At 47.8% G+C, this 17,195-nt stretch overlaps 1 protein-coding gene across 19 annotated transcripts; it reads left to right on the forward strand.

The window, feature by feature from the left end:
- Positions 1-1,727: 1,727 nt before the first annotated feature.
- On the forward strand, positions 1,728-8,428 carry LOC112645017 (leukocyte immunoglobulin-like receptor subfamily A member 6). 19 transcript variants are annotated; one of them, XR_007407644.1, is made up of 14 exons: positions 1,730-1,867; positions 2,134-2,217; positions 2,375-2,410; positions 2,582-2,866; positions 3,011-3,313; positions 3,535-3,831; positions 4,042-4,344; positions 4,624-4,674; positions 5,567-5,695; positions 6,022-6,064; positions 6,143-6,180; positions 6,388-6,440; positions 6,953-7,238; positions 7,438-7,542. XR_007407644.1 is itself a non-coding variant. In XM_049104800.1 (14 exons), the coding sequence occupies exons 1-14, from the start codon at positions 1,801-1,803 to the stop codon at positions 7,466-7,468; spliced, it is 1,590 nt and encodes a 529-aa protein (XP_048960757.1). In that variant the 5' UTR covers positions 1,730-1,800; the 3' UTR covers positions 7,469-7,616. The 19 variants fall into 19 exon arrangements, 15 of the variants coding, with proteins under 15 accessions (XP_025279762.2, XP_048960927.1, XP_048960738.1 ...); XM_049104800.1 differs by having other exon boundaries at positions 4,042-4,270; positions 5,668-5,695; positions 7,194-7,238; positions 7,438-7,616; XR_007407712.1 differs by having other exon boundaries at positions 1,731-1,867; positions 5,668-5,695; positions 7,194-7,238; positions 7,438-7,533.
- The last annotated feature ends 8,767 nt before the right edge of the window (positions 8,429-17,195 follow it).

Below are 17,195 nucleotides of genomic sequence, written 5' to 3' on the forward strand. Positions count from 1 at the left end.
GAACACCACGTTATGTACCTGAAATCTATACCATTACTATTTGTCCTTTTTAGCTCAATAAGGCTGAGACAATACTGTTTCACCTAATTACACCAAGCACGTTGGAAGTCATGTCATTTCTCATTTTAGAGAATTGCACTCAAATTTAATATGTGTATTTACATTTCTGAACAAGTGCCCATTACCTTCTCCCTTCAGGTAAGTCCAAGCTCTAGTCACGCATCACCTGGACTCTGAGTGCTCCTCTCTATGTGTGTACACCCGTGTATCTATGTACATGTGTGTGCACACGTGTGTAGTGTATGCATGTGCGTGCAGGTGTGTCTGTCTGTGATATCTTCCAATGCTTATGTTTTAGCCATTTGTCCTTCATCCTGCACCTCATCTTATCCATCCTGGGTTACTGTTCTTTTTCTTTCTTTCTTTCTTTCTTTCTTTCTTTCTTTCTTTCTTTCTTCTTTCTTTCTTTCTTCCTTCCTTTCCTTTCCTTCTTTCCTTCTTTCTTTCCTTCTTTCTTTTTTTCTTTCCTTCTTTCAGAGAGAGATAGGCTGGAGTAAAGGCAGAGGGACAAGCAGTCTCTGAGCTTAGCACAGAGTCTGTCGTAGAGCTTGATGTGGGACTTGATCCCAACCCCTGAGATCATGACCGGAGCCAATAACAAGAGGCAGTTGCTTAAAAGGACTACCCACCCAGGCACCCCCTCAGTATCTGTTCTACCTGAACTACAACTTTTGGCATTCTGCTTACTGAGAGTGAACATAGTCAACAACCTAAGAACATTTAGTTCTGCAAATGCCTTCCTCCCAGTCTCTCTCTATGGTAAGGTGCTTAGAAACCTTTTCTTATCTCTTTGTGCGAGTATGACTCCAGTCCTGGAAAGGAAGCTACATCTGGTGGTTCAGGGATCTACCCAAAGCCCTCCTTCTCTCTCAAGAGGATGCAGCCTAATCTTCTCCTGGAGCCCTCCCCACTGAAAAGACCCTGGGATCCCCCTTTGCATCCATAAGTGTAGAAACACCCTCCCTTCAACTCCTCCAAGGTCCCAGAAACCAATGAGGACTCAGCTGAGTTCCCTATTTCCTGCTGGGTTCCACCTCTATCTGCAAATTTCATTTCCTGCTTCTCTGCATGTGTCTGTGACTGCATACTCCACACATACTGTAAGTGGCAGTCCTGGGATTCTAAGCAGACAAGGTCTCCAGTGGGCACACGAAACAGCCACCGGACTGCAGAGTCTGCCATGGGATCCCATCAGCATATCAGGAACCAGCCCATGCTGTTCTTACCTGATCTGGAAACTCACTGCAACCCATCCCTTCTGGGACCTGACACCAAATTGCCACAACCACACTGGAGCTGCAGTTCAGGACAACATCCCACAGATGGGGAACTGAGGCTCAGAGCAAGGATATTACTGCCCAAAGTCATGCAGGCAGTGGATGATGCAGAATTGTTTCAAAGAAGGTCCATCTTCCTTCATAATCAGAGCCATAACCCAAATAAATGTCCCCTAACTCCTACATACAGGACCCCCTATGCAAGGATGGCTCTGTCCCCAGGAACAAGGGGTATTAATGAGCTGGATAGACTTGGAGGTGTGTTCCGAGGAAGGGGATGTGGAGGATGTCACAGGAAAATTGAGAAGTCCATGGAAGCTGTGAGAGAAAGAAATACCATGCTCGAAGGACAGGAGAGGTGTTGTATTTCCTTCCTTATTTGCCTGTATTTCTCCTCAGGGCTCATTGTCTCGGTGACCTCACCTGACTTACGCAGAGATGTCACACATCTGTCTGTGCTGACATGAGCTCCACAGCACAGCAGGAACCCATGTCCCCAGCAGCACCTCGGCCTCAGGACCCCGTCCATGGTGAGGACCCCAGGGATGTGCTGAAAATGGAGGAGACCCCATGGGGGAGGCTCTGGGAGGGAAGGACATGCCCTGATCTCCTCACCAGGACAGGACATCTCAGGAAGCCTCGGGATCCACTGTAGTGGCCTCAAAGACACCAGAGCCAGGCTAGGCCTCTGGGGACTGGCTGTTCCCCTTCCTGTGGGGCTGATGATGTGATAACCCCGTGACAGTGAGGACTGGGCTCTGAGTGGCCACACCCTGTGTGTCTATCTGTCCTGCAGGCACCGAGGTCCCTCCATCTTTAGAGCTGGGCCAGAGAGAGGAGACGGCCATGACCCCCGCCCTCACGGTTCTGCTCTGTCTAGGTGAGAGCCAAGGAGGGGAGGGAATGCCTTACTCTGGGAGGGACCTGCCCCACAGCCAGGCCCTGGCCTGTCAGAGATCCCAGGCTCAGGGGGCTCATGGAGAGGAGGGGTTCTGTTCAGGATTTGGGGCAAACCTCTCACAGGGACTCTCTTCCAGGGCTGAGTGTGGGCTCCAGGACCCAAGTGCAGGCAGGTGAGTCTGTCCCCAGGGATCCCACTCCCACCTCCTCACTGGGGACAGAGAACACCCACCAGGCAGGGAGGAAGGAGATCAGCAGCTCTGGGCTGAGAGAGGGTCCCCCTCTGGGGGTTTGGATATTGGGGGTGGGAAGGGTCTTGTGACGCAGCCTCTGTTTCCTTCCAGGGACCCTCCCCAAACCCACCATCTGGGCTGAGCCAGGCTCTGTGGTCCCCTGGGAGGCACCTGTGACCATCTGGTGTCAGGGGAGCCTGAAGGCCCAAGAGTACTTCCTGTATAAAGAAAGATACTCAGGGACCTGGAACAGACAGCCTGAACTGGAGTTCAAGGACAAGGCCAAGTTCTCCATCACACACATGACAGATGTATATGCAGGACAATATCACTGTTACTATAGAAGCACCACTGCCTGGTCTAATCCCAGTGACCCCCTGGAGCTGGTGGTGACAGGTGTGAGCCCACTCAGGTCTCCAGCCCAGGCTATGCCCTCAGGAAGAGGGTCTGCTCTCAGGATGTCGCCCTCTCACAGCCCATCCCTGGGGATCATGTGGGGGGATCTGAGCCCCATGTAACACAGCCCCTCCCCTCTCCTAGGGATGCACAGCAAACCCAGCCTCTCAGTCCTGCCCAGCTCTATCGTGCCCTCAGGAGGGAATGTGACCCTCCAGTGTGTATCATGGACAGGATTCCACAGGTTCGTCCTGATGAAAGAAGGACAACGCCAGCTGTTCTGGACCCGGAACTCCCAGCAAGCACCTAGTATGGGGTTCTGGGCCCTGTTCCCTGTGGGGCCTGTGATCCCCAGCCTCATGTGGACATTCAGATGCTATGGTTATTACAGCAACACCCCCCAGGAGTGGTCACTCCCCAGTGACCCCTTGGAGCTGTTGATCTCAGGTGAGAAAGCCTGGTTTTCATCCCATCCATGGTTTGAGGCACCAGACAAGTTTCAGGGGCCAACCTACCAGGGAAGCCCCAGATGTGAGGGTGGGTCAGGGGACCACAGGGGTCACAGGTCAGAGACTCCAAGGGTGAGGGACATAAGACCTGGGGATTAGGACAGGAGAAGGGAGGTTTGAGGTAATCAGCCCCTACAATCCACGGCTGGTCTTTCCCAGGTGTGTTGGGGAAGCCCTCCCTCCGGATCCAGCAGAGCCCTGTTGTGACCTCTGGACAGAATCTGACCCTCCAGTGTCTCTCTGATGTCAGCTATGACAGATTCGTTCTGTCCAAGGAGGGGGCACGTGACCTTCTTCATCGTCATGGCTGGCAGTCCCAGGCTGGGCTCTCTGGGGCAGACTTCCCCCTGGGCCCAGTGGGACCCTTCCACAGGGGCCGGTACACATGCTACGGTGGACACAACCTCTCCTCCCAGTGGTCAGCCTCCAGTGGCCCCCTGGACATCCTGGTCGCAGGTGAGGGGCCACAGTGCAGGGAAAGCCCCAGACTCTACACAGGTCCCTGTGAGGGAAGCCCAGCTGATGGTGGCCAACCTGGGAGGTGGGGTCTCCAGGGAGGGAAGAGACAGAAATACGGGATGAGGATGGGAGAGACTCAGAGGACACAGAGAGATTCAGGTCAGAACTAGGGCTGGACAGCCCCTCACCCACCCTTCCTCTCTCTAGGACAGTTCCCCTACACGCCCTCCCTCCAGGTGCAGCCAGGACCCACTGTGGCCCCAGGAGAGAATGTGACCCTGCTGTGTCAGTCACTGAGCTCTGTGGATATTTTCCTTCTGTCCAAGGAGGGGGCAGCCAATCCCCCACTGCGTCTTAGATCAAAATACTCTTCTGGGCTGTACCAGGCGGAATTTTCCATGAGTCCTGTGACCTCAGCCCACAGGGGCACCTACAGGTGCTATGGCTCATTCAACACCTCCCCCTACCTGTTATCACACCCAAGTGTCCCCGTGAAGATCCTGGTCTCAGGTGAGGGCCCCTGACCCTGTCTCCTTCATATGCCACATTGTCCTCAGGGCCCTGTGCCCACAAGAGCACGGGGCTGGGATGGAAGAGAGGGGCTCTGAGGGAGTCCACCCTTCACACTGCCCTCCCACTCCTGCCCCTTCCCTCGCCCCCGTCACCAGAATTTTCCACGTGGAGGAGGAGGAGTACCTGGGGACCTCAGGGTAAATGAAGAGGAGGGGTGTGAGCATAGACAGGGTCTCTAAGGGAAGCTCCTGCCCCCGCTCCTGTCTTTTTGCACAGGATCCTCTGGACACCATGGTCCCCCACCCACAATATCCAGCCCAACAGCTGGTGAGTTACAGGGGCGTCCGTCCAGGGGCTTTGGTTCCAGTCTCTCAGAGATGAAAGGGGGCCGATGGGCACCAGGGGTCTCGGCTGGTGGAGGAGGCTGGGTGTTCATGGGATAGGGAGGGGTGGGGACCCATCTGGGGGAGGGGCAGCAGGTGCAGTGGAAGCACACAGGCCCTCCCCTGACCCTCTACTGACCCCAGGAGTCTCTGAGGGTAAGTGAGGGTCTCTGTCAGGAGGTGGTGGGTGGGTCATGGGGATCAGGGCTGATTTACACCCTCACTTCATGACCCTCTACATTCCCTGTCTTGGACATGCCCCTCCCATGTGTGGGCCTCAGTTTCCCCAAGTGTAAAAGAGAGAGTCATGGCCCAGATTAGATTTGTCCTTGGTTCTGACCATGGCTCTGACCTCCTGGGAGAGGAGGGCTCATGGGGAAGTTACCCAAATCATGATTCTAGGGAAGGTGTCTGTCCCTCTGCAGCAATGACAGTGATATTGTAGGAGGAGGGGAGGAGAGGGAAGTTGATGGCTGGGGGTGTTGAGGTCTGGAAGGACCCTCAGCTCAGGATGAAGATGCTGGGACAGATCCTGCCCCAAATGAGGAGCCCAGAGCCTCGGAGTGGTGACCTCACAGGGGAGGCATGAGTAGAGCACAGGGAACCTTCATCCCAACTTCCTGTCCCAGTCCTGCCACCTCCACACTGGACGACCTGGGACACGTGATTGACCCCTCTGTGCCTCAGTTTACAGTCTGTGGAGCAGGTGGGAGGGACAGCAATCCCCTGCTGCATGATCATTGTCAGAGTCACAGGTGCAAGCACAGAGCCCAGCAGGTGCCTGGCACACAGTAGGTGCTCAGTAAAATGGAATCACTGGCTCATTCATGGTATAGCTCCTGCCCAAGGTCCTAGCTGGTACCTGTACGTCCTCATCGGGTCCTCGGTGGCCTTCATCCTGATGCTCTGCCTCCTCATCCTCTTCCTGGTCCGACAGCAACGTCGGGGCAAATGCAGGAAGTCAAGTAAGAAGGGGCTGAGGCACCCCAGGGGTGGTGGTGCTCTGTGGGCTGACCCAGGGTGGGCTCAGGGCAGCAGCCAGAGGGAACCCAGAGAGGTGGGAAAGGCCGATGTAGGACACTTCCACAGAATCTCAAGTCAGAGAGTCTAGACAGAAAACACCCAGGTTGGCTCCCATGTGCCAATAGAAGGTGCTCCCCTCTTTTCAATCTTGGGAGATGGAGAAACACACAGGCAATGCGGGTGAAGGGCTCCTTTCCCTGGTATCACATGGAGGCAGGAGGTTGTAACCTCCCATTCCAGAGGGATGCTGATTCCTAATGTCCTGCAGGGGATGCAGACCCAGAGCCCAAGGACAGAGGCCTGCAGGACAGGTAACTCCTGCCCACAGACCCCCAGACTCCCACCCACCCACCCCCTGCATGCCCTCTGACACCATGTCTCCTCCCCAGCTCCAGCCCAGCTGCTACCACCCAGGAGGAAACCCTCTGTGAGAGGAAGGGGCTGCCTTGGGGGTGGGCTGGGAAGGTTTGGGGTAAGGGGTGAGGACTCAATTCCCACATGCATGATCTTAGCACCTAACCTCACCCCTGGATCCCCTGGGTCACAGCCTCCTCATCTGGGAGCAGGTCAGGGTCTGCACCCCTGAGAGAGCTCAGGGAACCCGCCAAGACACACACCCCGTTCTACTCCACAGATGCTGCTGTGCAAGACACATGGCCTGAGGAAGGGGTCGAGCTGGACCATCGGGTGAGACCCCCACTCCCATCTGGACCATAGGGTCCTCTTGGTGCCAAACTTAATCTGACACATGCTTCTCTGTCCTCACACCACCCTGTCTCAGCTCTGTCCCACGTGTACCTTCTCCCTTCTTGGGCACCTGGGTCATCCCGCTGTGACCTCCTGGGCCCTCCTCCCCATGTCTGGCTACCCATCCACTGTCTGACTTCTTGTTGTTGGGATGCATACCCAGATCTCAACAGGGTGCATGAAGAAGTGAATCACCCACAAGTCTCTAGGCCTCCTTCATTCATTCACTCAGCAGAGGAGCACGAGCAGTCTAATATTACCAGGCCCCACCTAGTGTTGCAAGCTCAACAGTAAGCAAAACTGAACCATACTCAGTGAGCTCTCCTTGTGGGTGTCAGACAATATGCAAAGAAGCTGCAGCATCCTCAAGCACAAAGTGAGGCTAAGAAATATAAAACAAGATATGGGAGTAGCAAGTGCAAAGGTCCTGAGGCAACAACATGGTTTTTCAGGAACATGGGTCATATGGCTGGTGGCAAATGGGCAAGAAACAGTGTCAGGAATAGAACCAGAGCCATAGAAAGAAAACATCACATGCTTCAAGGCTCAGGAAGTCCCTGCAGAGTCCAGCAGGAAAGTGACCTAATCTGCCTGAAAGTTTGAAAGCATCACTCTGGCCACAGTGTGGCAAATTGACTGAAGTGATGGAGTGAATTCAAGGAGACAAACCTCCCCCTCACTGTCTGTCTGCAGAAGAACACACAGGATGAAGAACCCCATGGAGACATGTACGCCCAGGTGAGCTACTAATGATCAAGTCCCAGGCAGGTCCTGGCCACTCCTCCTTCCTCCCTTTCAGGAGGATTACAGGACTCAGAGGACAGACAAGCAGAGGAAGATAGGTGGATGGACAGTCAGGTGGGCCCTGTCTTCTCTGATCACCCTGGCTTCCCCCCACCCCAACACCAACCTCCCCTCTCACTCTCCCCTGCTGCAGGCTGCTGCATCTGACGCCCCCCCAGATGTGACCTACGCTCAGCTGAACCACTTGACCCTCAGACAGAAGACAAGTGCATCCTCTCCCTCCCAGTCAGGGGAGCCCCCAGCAGAGCCCAGCGTGTATGCTGCTCTGGCCATTCACTAGCCCAGGAAGGACCCAGACCCCACGGACCCAAGGAAGGCACAGGACCTGCCCATAGTGGGTGCTACCAGCCAGCCTGGACTCCTCACACAGACCACTAGTAACTCCTGGGACCCTTTGCAAGTCACCCAATTCTGCCCTCAAAGATAGCTAATATCCCTACACTATGGAAATTAAAGCAGTGGACTTCTCAATAATCCAGGAATTTAATGAGAAAACCAAAATGGAAATGAGACAATGTTTACACGGAGGGATAATGTAAATGTTACACATCAAACCTATGAAATGGGAAAATTAAGAACCAAATCAATGACCCAAGCTATCATACCAAGAATTTAGGGGAAAAAATAGCAAATTATTCCAAATGAAGGTAAGAGGAGGGAAATTATAGTGATACAAGAAGCTACTAATGAGGACAAACAAAAATAGAGAAGAATCAATAAATCTAAAACCTTCATTTTTGCAAATATTAATCACATGTATAAATCCTAGCTACAACACCCAAGGAACATAGAGAAAGAAGGCTTACATCACCATTATCAGTATGGCATCTCAGCCTACAGACTTTAAATCAATAACAGAATGTATTATGTTCATTTGTTATTGGTTGTTATATTATGAACAATTTTATGACAAAATATTAGAAAATGTAGATGAAACAGAAATATACGTTACCAAAAAATAAATAATTAAAAATTAAAAATAAAAAAAAATTTTAATAAAATAAATAAATAAAAAGAAATATACGTTACCAAAATGATGGTCACAGGAATAAATGAAAAATCAGAATTGCTGTATGTATAAAAACATGGTGAATATGTAATTAAAGTTTTTCTGACAAAGTGAACTGAGTCTAGAAAACTCCACTGGTGAATGCCTCCAAATACTGATGCACTCATGAAATATACACACACACAGACACATGGACACAGCCACATACACATGAATATGTGAAAACACACAGACACGCAAACACACATGCACACACATGAGCACACCTACATATGCAGAACACAGGAACACACATAAACACACATGAACACATAAGGATACACTTACATACACAAGAACAGACACATCTATATACACACAAACATATGAACATACGTGAACACTGAGACACATCTTCATGCATGAACATGTGAGCACACACTGAACATGCATGCAAGTACATGAATACATGTGAACACAAACACACATGCATGTGAACACACATGAACACATGAACACAAGACCCGTATACACACATGAGCATGTGAACACATATGGACACACAGACATACTTGCACAAATGAACACACATGTGAACACAGAGACCCATATGAACACACAAACACATGCAGACACACGACATACTTGCACCCGTGAACATGTGGACATACACTGACATATACATACAAACACATGTGAATACACTCACAGGAACACATGAGCACACAATGAACATACAGGCCTTACGAACACATGAACATGTGCAGACACACAGACACACCTGCACACATGATTATGTGAACACACATACACACATACACATACCAAACTTTCACAGGCTTCCCTTGAGAATAAAGAAAGAAAGAACACTTCCCTAGTACATTTAATCAGGCCAGAAAAACAGAAATTGACATGAAAACCTGACAAGAAGAACCAACCAATTAAATAAAGGGGGGAAAATGTGATAAGCACTGAATGGATAGAATAAAATGGTATTGATTATTCATGGATGACAAAATTGTGTGCATGAACTATCCAAAATGATATAAAGATCTGTTATTACTCTAATCTGTAAAGGATTTACACCATGCCACTGGAAATACCATCGATATACAAAACATGATTGGGCACCTGGATGGCTCAGTGGTTGAGGGTCTGCCTTTGGCTCAGGTCATGATCCCGGGGTCCTGGGATCGAGTCCCACATCAGGCTCCCTACAGGGAGCCTGCTTTTCCTCTGCCTATGTCTCTGCCTCTCTCTGTGTGTCTCTCATCAATAAATAAATAAAATCTTTTTTAAAAAATACAAAAATCTATTGCATTTCAGATGTTCAATGTGGGGCCAAGAGGAAGTGGATGTATGTTTCCCTACATAAAGCACAGCTGAAATTCCTACATCATACGAACAAGAAACATAAGAATACTCCAAAAAAGCAGAACAAAGGTGGCTGCCCAGCTAAAACCATGAAGACCCCAGGAATAACACAGCAGGTGTCACAGGAGGGCACATGGGGACCTGGACTGTGCCTTCTACCTGGCAGTAATGAGTCAGTACCCCAGCAATGTGTGAGAAAGACTTCTGTGATAGAAGATTTAAATAGGATTCAGACCCTCAAAATATATCCAAATGCCCAGGTTTCAGGGCACTTGGGTGGCTCAGTTGGTTAAGCATCTGCCTTTGGCTTAGGTCATGATCCAGGGTCCTGGGATTGAGTCCTGCATCAGGCTTCCTGCTCAGTGGGGAGTCTGTTTCTCCCTCTTCCTCTGCCCATCCCCCAAGCTCTGTCTCGCTCTCTCTTGCTCTCTCTCGCTATCTCTTTTTTTTTAAGGATTTATTTATTTATTTATTTATTTATGATAGACGGAGAGAGAGAGAGAGAGGCAGAGACACAGGAGGAGGGAGAAGCAGGCTCCATGCCGGGAGCCTGATGTGGGACTCGATTCCGGGACTCCAGGATCGCACCCTGGGCCAAAGGCAGGCGCCAAACCGCTGAGCCACCCAGGGATCCCCTCTCGCTATCTCAAATAAATGAATAAATAATGTTTAATGCCCAGGTTTCAATTTTTAAAAAATCATTCATCATAACAAGAACCAGGAAAATCACCTGTGGAGTGAGGAAAGAGCACTGTGCACAGATGCTAGCTCTCAGATGCCACAGGTGCTGTTACCTGAGAAGGACTACAAAGTGGCCATAATAGAATGTTGCAAGGAGCCATTAGACACAAACACGTGCTTCAGATAAATCTAAAAAGAAGGAAGAGGAGGAGGGGAAAATAGAAGATCTCAGCAAAAAAAAAGAAATAGAAGATATATAAAGAAGAGCAAAAATGGACATTTTAGATGGGAAAAAATACAGTAATCAGAATAAAAGCCTCCATGGATGGCTGGACTTGATGACAGCATGGAGAGCACAGAGATGATGAAAGATGAATAATAGAAAGTACTGGCAATGGGATGGAACACATTAGGGAAGGAGATGGGCCCCTTGGAGTACTAACAGGAGATCTACCCTCCATGTCATCACAGTCCTAGAAGCAGACAAGAGGACAGGACTGAAAAACAAACCAAGAAATAATGTCTGACACAAAAGTCCAGGGCCAGATGGCTTCCCAGGGGAATTCTGTCAAACGTTTAAAGAAGAAACCATACCTATTCTACTAAAGCTGTTCAGAAAGATAGAAAGAGATGGAATACTTCCAAACTCGTTCTATGAGGCCAGCATCACCTTAATTCCAAAACCAGACAAAGACCCAACCAAAAAGGAGAATTATAGGCCAATATCCCTCATGAACATGGATGCAAAAATTCTCAACAAGATACTAGCCAATAGGATCCAACAATACTTTAAGAAGATTATTCACCATGACCAAGTGGGATTTATCCCCGGGATGCAAGGCTGGTTCAACACTCATAAAACAATCAACGTGATAGATCATATCAACAAGAGAAAAAACAAGAACCATATGATCCTCTCAATAGATGCAGAGAAAGCAGTTGACAAAATACGGCATCCATCCCTGATAAAAACTCTTCAGAGTGTAGGGATAGAGGGAACATTCCTCAGCATCTTAAAAGCCATCTACAAAAAGCCCACAGCAAATATCATTCTCAATGGGGAAACACTGGGAGCCTTTCCCCTAAGATCAGGAACACGACAGGGATGTCCACTCTCACCACTGCTATTCAACATAGTACTAGAAGTCCTAGCCTCAGCAATCAGACAACAAAAAGAAATAAAAGGCATTCAAATTGGCAAAGAAGAAGTCAAACTCTCCCTCTTCGCAGACGACATGATACTGTACCTAGAAAACCCAAAAGACTCCACCCCAAGATTGCTAGAACTATATAGCAATTCGGCAATGTGGCAGGATACAAAACCAATGCCCAGAAATCAGTGGCATTTCTCTACACTAACAATGAGACTGAAGAAAGAGAAATTAAGGAGTCAATCCCATTTACAATTGCATCCAAAAGCATAAGATACCTAGGAATAAACCTAACCAAAGAGGTAAAGGATCTATACCCTAAAAACTACAGAACACTTCTGAAAGAAATTGAGGAAGACACAAAAAGATGGAAAAATATTCCATGCTCATGGACTGGAAGAATTAATATTGTGAAAATGTCAATGTTACCCAGGGCAATTTACACGTTTAATGCAATCCCTATCAAAATACCATGGACTTTCTTCAGAGAGTTGGAACAAACCATCTTAAGATTTGTGTGGAATCAGAGAAGACCCCGAATAGCCAGGGGAATATTAAAAAAGAAAACCATAGCTCAGGGCATCACAATGCCAGATTTCAGGTTGTACTACAAAGCTGTGGTCATCAAGACAGTGTGGTACTGGCACAAAAGGAGACACATAGATGAATGGAACAGAATAGAGAATCCAGAAGTGGACCCTCAACTTTATGGTCAACTAATATTCGACAAAGCAGGAAAGACTATCCACTGGAAAAAAGACAGTCTCTTCAATAAATGGTGCTGGGAAAATTGGACATCCACATGCAGAAGAATGAAACTAGACCATTCTCTTACACCATATACAAAGATAAACTCAAAATGGATGAAAGATAAATGTGAGACAAGATTCCATCAAAATCCTAGAGGAGAACATAGGCAACACCCTTGTTGAACTTCGCCACAGCAACTTGCAAGATACATCCATGAAGGCAAGAGAAACAAAAGCAAAAATGAATTATTGGGACTTCATCAAGATAAGAAGCTTCTGCACAGCAAAAGAAACAGTCAACAAAACTAAAAGACAACCTACAGAATGGGAAAAGATATTTGCAAATGACGTATCAGATAAAGGGCTAGTACCCAAGATCTGTAAAGAAATTATTAAACTCAACAGCAAAGAAACAAACAATCCAATCATGAAATGGGCAAAAGACATGAACACAAATCTCACAGAGGAAGACACAGACATGGCCAACACGCACATGAGAAAATGCTCTGCATCACTTTCCATCAGGGAAATACAAATCAAAACCACAATGAGATACCACCTCACACCAGTGAGAATGGGGAAAATTAACCAGACAGGAAACAACAAATGTTGGAGAGGAGGTGGAGAAAGGGGAATCCTCTTGCACTGTTGGTGGGAATGTGAACTGGTGCAGCCACTCTGGAAAACTGTGTGGAGGTTCCTCAAAGAGTTAAAAATAGACCTGCCCAACAACCCAGCAATTGCACTGCTGGGGAGTCACCCCAAAGATACAGATGCAGTGTAACGCCAGGACACCTGCCCCCGATGTTTATAGCAGCAATGTCCACAATAGCCAAACTGTGGATGGAGCCTCAGTGTCCATCGAAAGATGAATGGATGAAAAAGATGTCGTATATGGGATCCCTGGGTGGCTCAGCGGTTTGGCGCCTGCCTTTGACCCAGGGCGTGATCCTGGAGACCCGGGATCGAGTTCCGCGTTGGGCTCAAGGCATGGAGCCTGCTTCTCCCTCTGCCTGTGTCTCTGCCTCTCTCTCATTCTCTCTCTCTCTCTCTCTCATGAATATATAAATAAATAAATAAATAAATAAATAAATAAATAAATAAATAAATCTTTTTAAAAAAAAAGAAGCTGTGGTATATGTATACAATGGAATATTAGCCATTAGAAATGACAAATACTCACTATTTGCTTCGACGTGGATGGAACTGGAGGGTATTACGCTGAGTGAAATAAGTCAATCAGAGAAGGACAAACATTATACGGTCTCATTCATTTGGGGAATATAAAAAATAGTGAAAGGGAATAAAGGGGAAAGGAGAGAAAATGAGTGAGAAATATCAGAAAGGGAGACAGAACATGAGAGACTCCTAACTCTGGGAAACGAACAAGGGGTGGTGGAAAGGGAAGTGGGCGGGGGGTTGAGATGACTGGGTGACGGGCACTGAGGGGGGGCACTTGATGGGATGAGCACTGGGTGTTATGCTATATGTTGGCAAACTGAACTCCAACAAAACCAAAAAAGAAATAATGTCTGAGGGGCACCTGGCAGGTTGCATTGGAAGAGCATGTAATCCTTGATCTTGGGGTTGTGAGTTTGAGCCTGATGTTAGGTGTAAAGATTATTTAAAAATAAAATCTAAAAAAGAAGAGGAGGAGGAGGAGGAGGACGAGGAGGAGGAGAAGAAGAAGAAACAATGTCTTTCTTTAATTTCTCCGAATGTGCCAATGGTGATTCATGAAAACTCAATGAACCCCAAACAGGATAAGCCGAAGATCCTGTGTCAAGGTGCATCAGAATCCAAGTAAGGAAAACAAAAGACTAGGGAGTCTCTTGAATGCAGTGAGACAGAACCAGCACCTCACAGCGGGCTTCTCATAGACACCCAGAGGCAGGAAGGAGGTGGCATTCTAGGTGAAGGGAATTAAGAGGATTTATTACAAGTAGATCTGCTGTGACGACGAGCCAGAGGGAGTTCCTGACCTGGAAAGAAAGTGGTACCACCAGGAATTTCAGAGCATCAGGAACAGAAAGCAGAGATGGGGTCACCAGCACAGCATGGGGGCAGAAAGGCAGAAACTGCAAGGCTCCTTTCCCTTCAGAGCATTCACAGCACATTATTTTAAACATTGAGGCAAGGGAAAGCCAACATACACCAATTATCATCCGATGATGCTTGCTACCTTCTGTTAATCTACCAATATTTTAAGATATATGGATAAGTTAGTTTAAATCCCAGAGTTCACGAAATGTGAGGAGGTGTTGGAACTCCATGCAATTGAGGCACGTTTCATCTTATCATACTTCACTTTATGACGCTCCAAGATTACTGCATTTTCTACAGACTCAAGGTGTGCGCCAACCTTACGTCAAGCAAATACATTGCTTCCCAACAGCATTGATCACCTCCTGTCTCTGAGTCACATTTTGGTAATAATCCCAATATTTCAAGCTTTAGTCTCATTATTATATTGTGATGGTGATCTGTGATCTTTGATGTTACTATTGTCATTGCTTGGGACACCACAAACCACACCTGCATAAGATGACAAACTTAATATATGTGCATGTTCTCACTCCTGTTCCAACCCACTGTTCCCCATCTCTCTCCCTTTCCTCAGGACTCTCTGTTCCCTGACACACAGCAGTATTGAGGTTATCCCAGTTAATACCCCTACATGGCCTACAAGTGTCCAAGTGAAAGGAAGAGTTGCACGTTTCTCATTCTAAATCAACAGCTAAAAAAATAAAAAATAAATCAACAGCTAGAAGCGATTAAGCTGAGGGAGGAAGATAGGTCGATGGCCAAGACAGGCCCAAAGCCAGGTCTGTTGTGCCAGACAGCCCAGCTGTAAATGCAGAGGAAAAGTTTGTGAAGGATATTGAAAGTGCTCATCCAGAGCAAGGCCCTGACTCCCTTCAATTCTGTGAAGGCCGAGGGAGGCTGGAAGCTGCAGAAGACCAGTTTGAAGCTAGTAGAGGTGGCTGGCTCAGGACATGGGAGGAAAGAAGCTATCTCCATAGCATCAAGTGCAAGGGGAAGCAGCCAGTGCTGATGTAGAAGCTGCAGCAAGTCACCTAGAGCTAGTAGCTAAGATGATCCGTGAAGGTGTCTGCACTACACACAGATTTTCAGTGGAGATGGAGCAGCCTCCTACTGGCAGAGGATGCCATGCCATGCCACTCTCATGGCTACAGAGAAGTCAATGCCTGGCCTCAGAGCTTCAGAGGACTGGTGGACTCCTGTTAAGGGCTCATGCAGCTGCTGGCTCAAAGTTGGAGCTAGTGCTCAGTGACCATTCTGAACTCCCAGGGCACTTGAGGGTGATGCGAAATCTCCTCTGCCTGGGCTCCATAAATGGAACAGCAAAGCCTGGTGGCAGCACATCTCTTTACAACATGACTACTGAATATTTTAAGCCCACTCTTGAGACCTACTGCTCAGAGGGGGGAAAAATGCTTTCAAAATACTACTGCTCACTGACAATGCACCTGGTCACCCAAGAGCTCTGATGGGGATGGTTAACAAGATTAATGCTGGGTTCATGCCTGCTAACACAACACCAATCCTACAGCCCACGGATCAAGGAGTAATTTCAACTTTCAAGTCTTAGCATTAACGGAATACATATTGTAAGGCTGTAGCTGCCTTAGACACTGACTCCTCTAATGGATCTGGGCAAAGTCAATTGAAAGCCTTCTGGAGAGATTCTGCATTCTTGATGCCATTAAGAACACTTGTGATTTGGGGCGCCTGGTGGCTCAGTTGGTCAAGCATCCAACTCTTGATCTCAGCTCAAGCTCGTGTTGGGCTCCATGTTGGGCTCCATGCTGGGTGTGGAGCCTATTTTAAAAAGAAGAAAGAGAAAGAAAAAAAAAGAAGAAAAGAAAAAAAAGAAAAGAAAAGAAAAGAAAAGAAAAAAAGAAAATGAAGAAAGAAAGAAAGAAAGAAAGAAAGAAAGAAAGAAAGAAAGAAAGAAAGAAAGAAAGAAAAAGGAAGGAAGGAAGGAAGGAAGGAAGGAAGGAAGGAAGGAAGGAAGGAAGGAAGGAAGGAAGGAAGGAAGAAAGAAAGAACTTGTGATTCATGGGAAGAGCTCCCAATATCCATGTTAACCAGAGTTTGGAAGAGGCTGATTCCAGCCCTCATGGATGACTTTGAGGTGTTCAAGACTTCAGGGGAGGAAGTGACTACAGATGTGGTGGGAACAGCAAGAGTACCTGGGTTAGAAGTGGAGCCTAAAGATGGGATCGCATTGCTGCAAGCTCATCGTCAAACTGGAACAGATGAGGAACTGCCTCTGAAGGAGGAGTGAAGAACGTGGTTTTCGGAGATGGAATCGACTCCTGGTGAAGATGCTGTGAAGATTGTTGAAACGACAACAGTGGATTTAGAATATCACATAAGCTTGGTAAAGCAGTGGCAGGGTATTAGAGCATCGACTCCAATTGGGAAAGCAGTTCTACTGAGGGTAAAACATTATCAAACTGCATCAGCCACCACAGGGAAGTTGTGACAGAAGAGTCAACTGATGTGGCAAACTTCACTGTTGTCTTTATTTTTTTTTTTAATGTTTTATTTATTTATTCATGAGAGACACAGAGAGGCAGAGACACAGGCAGAGGGAGAAGCAGGCTCCATGCAGGGAGCCCTAGGTGGGACTGGATCCTGGGTCTCCAGGATCACGCCCTGGGCTGAAGGCGGCGTTAAACCTCTGAGCCTCCCAGGCTGCCCCAACTGTTGTCTTACTTTAAGAAGTTGCCCCAGCTACCCCATCTTCAGCACCCACCACCCTGACCAGTCAGCAGCCAACAATGTGGAGAAAATGTTACAGGATTTTTGTTCCCTTAATGCTCATGGCTCTTTTAATTTTTTTTTTTTATTTATTTATGATAGCCACAGAGAGAGAGAGAGGCAGAGACATAGGCAGAGGGAGAAGCAGGCTCCATGC

This window comes from Canis lupus, chromosome 1 (genome assembly GCF_003254725.2).
Source record: "Canis lupus dingo isolate Sandy chromosome 1, ASM325472v2, whole genome shotgun sequence".
Taxonomy (NCBI): domain Eukaryota; kingdom Metazoa; phylum Chordata; class Mammalia; order Carnivora; family Canidae; genus Canis; species Canis lupus.